This window comes from Arachis ipaensis, chromosome B5 (genome assembly GCF_059453495.1).
Source record: "Arachis ipaensis isolate K30076 ecotype BB chromosome B5, ASM5945349v1, whole genome shotgun sequence".
Classification (NCBI taxonomy): Eukaryota; Viridiplantae; Streptophyta; class Magnoliopsida; order Fabales; family Fabaceae; genus Arachis; species Arachis ipaensis.
This window is the reverse complement of record NC_142440.1, coordinates 129,806,032-129,813,967: the sequence shown is the minus strand read 5'-3', so window position 1 is coordinate 129,813,967 and position 7,936 is coordinate 129,806,032. Positions and strand designations below refer to the sequence as shown.

At 42.1% G+C, this 7,936-nt stretch overlaps 1 protein-coding gene across 1 annotated transcript; it reads right to left on the bottom strand.

Moving 5' to 3' along the window:
* Positions 1 to 530: 530 nt before the first annotated feature.
* Positions 531 to 3,160, bottom strand: LOC107643932 (U-box domain-containing protein 38). Its single transcript, XM_016347690.3, has one exon. It carries the CDS (start codon positions 2,772 to 2,774, stop codon positions 1,146 to 1,148), a length of 1,629 nt encoding a protein of 542 aa, XP_016203176.1. The 5' UTR covers positions 2,775 to 3,160; the 3' UTR covers positions 531 to 1,145.
* Positions 3,161 to 7,936: the final 4,776 nt, after the last annotated feature.

Here is a 7,936-nt window from a genome sequence, read left to right as displayed (position 1 = left end):
GAGTAAAGTGATTCTTGCACTCTTGCTAGTTTTTCCTTGTATATTTGTCTTTCTCGGGCTAGCATGGTCTTTCTATGATTCTGAGTTTCTGAGCATTTTAATTAGACCATTAGCTAAAAAACAAATGAGAAGCATCCAAACACGACCGCACACCTTACACTATCTCAATCAATTGGACTTTTGATTATTAGATAACTCAGATTTAACTCAAATTGAAAATGCTGCATCTTTCAGACATGATACGAACTTAACCAATAAGTTAAGATAAAAACAATTTAGCAAAATTCGCTCTTCCTCCACACACAATGGCCTACGGAAGAAGAAAATAAAATTAGCTAACTGATGATTCCGTGATTAAAATAACTGTTATGTTCGACTGAAAGCCTGAGGCCTTTTGAATTTTGATATTGAAACAACAATATTATAAAGAAAACTAACGTGAATGAAACTGCTGTATTAACAACCCTGACACATGAACCATTTCCTAAGCCACCAATACCAAATAATCCCACAGCTACGCTGTGTATATATCATCAAAGTAAACATTGTATTGTAAGTTTATAACTATGTAGTATGTACACATTGGCGTACAACCATTAACCTAAACCTGATTACATACTAAAATTAGTCAGCATAAGCTAAAACCAAATCATAATAATAATTCAAAAAAAAATAAAAAATAAAAACACCAGAATAGCAGGTATATGAAAATGACCACCATGATTTCACCACAAACTAAACCCAGCAAGGGCACCACCACAAACTATAGCTACCAATCCAAAAACCAATCCCTCCTCCAATCCTTTCTAGCTACTTACAATTTTTCATCAACTAATAATTTACTCCTTTTTCCTACTGAAACCTGAACCAACAAATTTAACTGTCCAGAATAAATGCGAAAAAATATATATAAAATAAAATAAACTAATGGATTCCTAGTGAGAAATAAGTAACTAAGGAAAATGCAGGCCTAATACCACCATCATATATTCACATGACTCCTCCAATCTAATTGAACACTTGCATTGATTCATATTGCTTTCCATTAATCCACAATTAGCAACGGACACTTACATTATACCTGCAAGATCATCAACCAATGAATTTGAACTCGAAGGCCGATCACTCGAGTCAACTCTATTAATCTAAAACGTGGTGGTGTTGGCATTGTTCCTGCCACCACTGCCGCCAACTCGGTACCTCATCCGAGTCAACCCGCCGGATTCCAAAACCCCATCATGCTCCGACCCATCATCATCCCCATCACCGGCAGCCCTCATCATCTGCAAAATCCTCTTGGCCTTCTCCCTCGCCCTCTCGGTCCCCGTCACCTCCGCCACCTCCTTCAGCACCTCCATGGCCCTCGCCTCCCTCGCCAGCCCCTTGAATCTCAGGCTCCTGTGACTCAGCGCATACAGCGCCGCCACACAGTTCTCCCGAGTCGACTCCGAGTCCAACTCGTTCTCCCTCAACAATCCCACAAAACACTCCACCGCATCAGCATCCAACATCGCCGTCCTCCCTTCCATGCAAACCGCAAGGTTACAAAGAATCAACAGAACCCTACTCGCTAAGGTTCCAGATTTCACCATCGACAGCAAGGTGGGGACCACGCCGAGTTTCACAAGCTTGACCCGGTTGCTCTGAACCAGGGTCAAGTGGTACAGCGCGAGTGCCGAGTCATGCCGAGTTCGCTCGGACTCGGATCGGAGCGCGTGCATAAGAGGCTGCAACGCGCCGAGGACCCCAATCGCCATCTTATTATCATCATCCAAAGCTAAACTGAAAAGCGCGCCTGCAGCGTGTTCCTGCGTCTCAGAGGATCCACCCTTGAGCGCGTTGATCAGGTACGGAACGAATCCTGACCGCACGATCCTCACCTTGTTTTGTCTCTCAAGCGAAAGGTTGACCAGTGAGGCAACAGCGTTGACCTGCACGACGCCGTACCTCGATGCTACGAGAGAACGCAGAGGGGAGAGGACTCGATGCGTGCAGAGTGAAACCCTTGCTTCCTCGCTGCTCCGCGTGAGGTTCCGAAGCGAGATCGCTCCTTCTTCTTGCTCGAAGACCTCGTTGCTCTTCATCTTCGCCACGAGCTTTTCTTCTTCCTCTGAAAGAGGTCCGCTAGGGTTTTGCCCTTGGATCTCGACCTCCGTAATTTCAACGGAGGAGACGGAGGACGACGACGAGAAGCACGTCGGCCGAACCGTGAACGGAAGCGGAGTACCCGGACTCGCGCCACCGATGACGACGGACTCCTCGGAGGATCCCGAGTTGAAGTGGTTGACTCGGGGACCTAACTCAGTGGCGGCGTGGGAGAATATCACCGGCGGATTGTCCGGCACCGCCTTCAGGAGCTCCTTTTCAGAAACCCTAATGTCAGGCTCCGACGGAGGGGGCGGAGGAGCTGCAGCGGCCATTGCGTCCTTGACGATGCGCTCGAGTGAGGAGTAATCCGGTGCGGGCGGGTGTACGGTCTTGGTTTTACGGCACCAGCTTTGGATGCTGGTCCTGATGTTAAGATTGGGGATAATGGTTGAGAAATCGGGTCGGGTTCCGTCGGGTAGGGTGGGGGAGAAGGAGAGGTCGTTGCAGACTTGGATGGAAAGCCGCTCGAAGGTTTGTCCGGAAGCGACGACGACCGGGTCGGACATTAATGAACCGGAAATGGGGCATATGAATTCGTTCGGAGGGGGATGCTTGGGCTGCTGTTGCTCCAGCTTCGAATTACGATGGAACGAAATTCTCCAACGGTGCTTGCCGTTGCCGCCCATTTAATTTAGCAATATGTATGGTGATGGCTTTAAGGGTGGGGACTTGTTTATTGTTGTTGCTGGTGTTGTGGGGAATATAGTAATAGTGGTGAACGCGTGGGTTTGCAGGGATTTGAGTTGAGCATGTTGTTGCTGAGGTAAAGGGGGGTGTGCGTGAGCGCAAAGTAGTTTGGGTGAGGGGTGATGGGTGAGACCGGGTCAGTGAAGGGCGTGAAAGAAGTAATAAGTAAAGCAATAAAAGTATAGTAGCCTAGTACTGGCAGTACTGCCAACACGAATAGAGAGATAAGACGGGGCCACGGAGGAAGGGAGGATGGGAAGTAGAAGACAGGTTATTTTATTTTATTTTATTTAAACAAAAAAACCTACTTTAGGACTTTAAGGCGTTTTGTTAGATGTTTTATTCTTTTTAAATAAATATAATATATAATATTTTTGTAAATGTGAGAGTTTGTATTTTTATGGATTTTTTTAAATAAAATATTTATTTTATTTATTAAAATATGTAATTTTTAGTATTTTTATGAAAACGTATCTCATCACTGTAAACGAAATAAAAGTATATGTATTTCGTTTATAGTGTAAATGAGATACGTGTACTCTTATAGTGTGACGTTTACGGTGTAAATGAGATACGTTACGACAAATTTTTAGTAGCTATAAAAGGATATGCAACCTTTTGTATTATTCACAAACATTTCACTTATTTTTCTATACCTTTTTTCTTCCGAAAAGTAAGTCAAAATGTCTAATAGTATTGGTTATCTGGTTGTAAGTGTGTATCCCAATTGTCATATGAGAAATAATGATACTAGGATGATATTTGAGTGTGAGAATCTCATTCTATTGCGTATCTAGCGGGTAAGTTCTTTGTCGAAACTGAAGAGTTTGATATTGAGTAGCGTTGGTGGAAATGGGAGAAAAGAGATCAGAAGGGTGGGGTATAGGTGGCTAGCACCGATGGAAAATGGAGTTTTTCGATTTCGTCTGTTTTGGCTCCATGGTGATGAGCACGTGCATATGATGTTTAACATACATGAGAGAATCATGGCGGAACAAGAAATGGAGCTTTCTGCGGAGGTTGGTGATGTCGGTGGCGACTAGCCAGTCAGACTTTGTGCAGGATGACCCACTTCTCATACCAAAACTGCTACACGTTGCTAGTCCAGTGGAAGACATGAATGTTGACGGTAAAGACTCCGACGAGGAGTATGTTGCGGATAGCAACAAGAGCTCTTCTAAAGATGATGAGGAGGAGGAGTTTGTACCAGAGAACCAAGTCAGGCATCACGTTGGTATCTTCTGCCTGCCCCGCACCCAATTCCGACATTGTCATCTGTACCCAGTTACTATCATACATCGGATCTAGACGTGATGCAAGAGAAAAATCTATTTTCCAATACAGGTGAAGACGATTACAACTTAGACGGTGGTGTGGACTTTTGGGTTGGGCACATATTCAAAAGTAGAGATATAGTAATGTAGGGTGTGAAGAATTACAGCATTCGTAGAAGTGTTGAGTACCGAGTCGTGGAATCAGATCGATTAAAGTACCATGTGCATTGCCGGCAAATTGAAGCAGGCTGTCCTTGGCGTCTCCGTGTTTCTCTTCGACAGAATCTCGGATATTGGTAAGTTCAAGTTTTGAGTGTGTTCTATATTCTCATTTATCATTGTTATGCTTGTTATACAACTCAACCACGGTTGTTTTATTTCTTTAGGGAGGTGCGTAGAGTTGGAAGAGTGCACACGTGTTTAGCACCCACCATGTCTCAAGACTACCGACAATTGGACAGCAGTCTCATCTGCCATGTCATCCCCCGTTGATACAATCCTCGCCATCTGTTAGCATATATATCCTACAAAGTGCAGTTAGGCAAAGCTATCACTTCAAATCCTCGTACAGAAAGGTCTGAATGGCAAAGCAAAAGGCAATTGCCCAGATATACGATGATTGGGAGGAGTCATACAATAAGGTGCCGAAGTTGCTGCAAGCACTACAGAGTCGTTATCTCGGAACGATAGGTGAGATCATGGCTATACCGTACTATGATGGGAACCTTATGGTGCGTGATTGCAGCATGTTTGATAAAGTATTTTGGGTCTTCCCTGCTTGTGTGGAGGCTTTCAAGAATTGCAAGCCGTTCGTCTCCGTCGATGACACGTATCTGTATGGTAAATATGGCCGTGGTTTGCTTATTGTAGTGGCACAAGACGATACCAACAATATCCTTCTTGTAGCCTTTGTAATTGTTGAGTCTGAGACCACAGAGTCCTGTTCTTTCTTTCTTACCAATCTGAGGTGACACATGACCTCACAAAAAGGCCTATTTTGATTATTTTTGACAGATCCCAAGCGATTAAAGCTGCATTGAGAGTTGATGGTAGTGGGTGGCAGCCTCCTAGAGCGTGTCATGCTTATTGTGTCCAGCACATGGCGGCGAACTTTATGTCTCATTTCAAGTCTACAGAGAAAAAGCGGTATCTCATAAATGCTGCTTACAGTCCAAGCAAGGCTGGATATGAGTGGTACATAGATGCATTGAGGGGTTTGTCACGGGAGATGGCAGATTGGGCTGGTAGGTTAAACAAAGAGATATGGCTACAATATTATGACGACGGTCGCAAGTTTAGGCACATGACGACGAACCTCTCTGAGTGCATGAATGCTATGTTTAAGGATATACATGCTATTTACCGATTTCAGTCATCATGTGATGCACCTGAAAGATGCTGCAGCAGTTGTTCGTCAGGAAGGGACAAGAGGCACATGCACAACTAGTGGCGGGTAATCAATTTTTACAATGGCTGATAGATGCTATTCAGAAGAATAGTGAGGAAATCTCAAAGATGAGCGTCACCCACTACGACAGACGGGCTTCAGTGTTCCTGGTTGAGGAGTTAGAGCCTTTCAAAGGTTGATCGCACGGGTCATTCCGTGTTCACTTGATGGCGGGCACGTGCGATTGTGGCCTTTTCCAGTCACTACATTTTCCATGTCGTCATGCGCTAGCATCCTGTGCTGCCGCGAGTGTCAAATGGGGTTCGTACGTCCATCTGGTGTACATGCAGCAAGCTGTGTTCAAAGTGTTTGAGGTGGAGTTTTCCCGATACCAGATGAGAAGCTTTGGCTGGAGTGGTACGAGATACAGCTTCGTCCTAATCTTGCCATGCGCAGCAAGTCTACTAGCCGACCTGTTTCCACCAGGTTTCAACTTCATAATGAGATGGACGAGAGCGAGCGCCAAGAGAAAAGGTGTGATCTCTGCAGGCAAATCGGTCATACCCGAAAAAGGATGTCCAAACCAGCTGATGGACGAGGTTTAGTTTACAGTTGCTACTTTGTTTGTGTCTGTTGAGGTTGTTGTTTCTGTAGTTCATATGTTTGTGTGGTTTAGTTTATTGTTCACTTGTTATATTTTGAATAAACAAATGTTGTACTTGAGCTTTATGCGATTTAAGTTATCCATATTTACGGCATTTATGTTGTGTAGAAATTCTAAAGTTTAAAATACAACATATAACGAAGTTTGTATAAAAATTCCAAAAAAGGAGCTCAGTAATTTAACCCCAAACTAAATACAATGGATATAAAAAAAAACCACAAATAGTGAACTAAAATGCAACATAAATAGTGTACCAAAATATAACATAAATAGTGTATCAAAATACATCAATAGTAACATATGAAATTACAACATACAACAATAATAATGATATCATCGGTGGTGATCACCCGGGTAATTGATGCGTGAGCATCTTTCCTATCTTTTCCTAATGAATTTGCATTTGAATTGTTAAGTTTAATCAAGATTTAATTATCTTTTAGCCACTATGAATGCTACTTTGAGTTGTGTGCAATTTTATTTATTTCAGGTAGCATTTCAGACGAATTTGACAGAGTTTGAGTGAAGAAACGAAGCCACAGCAGAATAAGGAAGTGGCACCAAACTTGGAAATCCCAAGTTTGGTGCCAGGAGTACTTCACAATCACCCTTTGCTTTCGGCCTTCACGGTGCCAAACTTGGGATCCCAAGTTTGGCGCCACACTCAAGAATCCAAGGAATGCATGCAGGTGGTTTGAAGCTAAACTTGAGATATCTCAAGTTTCGCTTCAACTAAGAAGATTTGAAGAATGAACACGGCCTCAATGGTGCCAAACTTGGCACCACCTTTAGCCCAAGTTTGGCACTACCTTTAGTGAAATTGGTGGTCCCCAATTGACCAAGAAGCAGCACAAGATATATTTAATTAATTCTGATTAAACTTTTATTTTATTTATAAATAGGAAAAGATCTTATTTAGTTTTAGGAAATATAATTTACATTAATTAGGATTAGATATAAAAGGAAAAAGAATCAGCCCTTCGGGCTCGACATCTCTTCTCTCCTACCTCATTCCGCAATTTACAGTTTTTCTGAATCCTAATTTTTTCTCTGAACCATGAGCAACTAAACCTCCATTGTTAAGGTTAGGAGCTCTATCTATTGTATGGATTGATACTATTATTTTTCTATTTTAATTCATGCATTGATTTCTATTTCAAGAATTATTTTCATTCTTTATCTTATGAATCTGGGTGGAACAGAAGTATGACCCTTGTTCTAATTGAGTTCTTGTATAACTTTGAAAAGCTCTTTACTTGAACAACAGCTTGAAAATAATTTCTCCTAAATTTCTAATTATCTGGACTTAACGGGATACGTGACATATAATCCTCTTATATTTGGGTAATTAGGGTTTTTGTGGCATATAAACTAGAATTGAACTTAACCCTCTAATTGGAATTAAGTGACCAAGGAATTGGCGGTTGATGAAGGTTAGAGGAGACTAAAAAGGTCTAAGGAATTAGGGTTTAATCACATATAGTTTGCCATGAATTGAATCTTGCATGATTAAAATAGTTAGTAAGAAAAGTCAATTCGGAAGATAGATATCTCTGAAACCTTAACTGTTTTCTCCATATATTATTCTTATCAATTTATTGCTTATTTTTTGTTTCTCTGAATTACTGTTTGATGCATTTGAATCCTCAACACTCTTTTCTGTTTGTCTAACTAAGTAAATTACTTAACCATTGTTGCTTAGTCCATCAATCCTCGTGGGATTGACCCTCACTCACCTGAGGTATTACTTGGTATGAACCGGTGCACTTGCCGGTT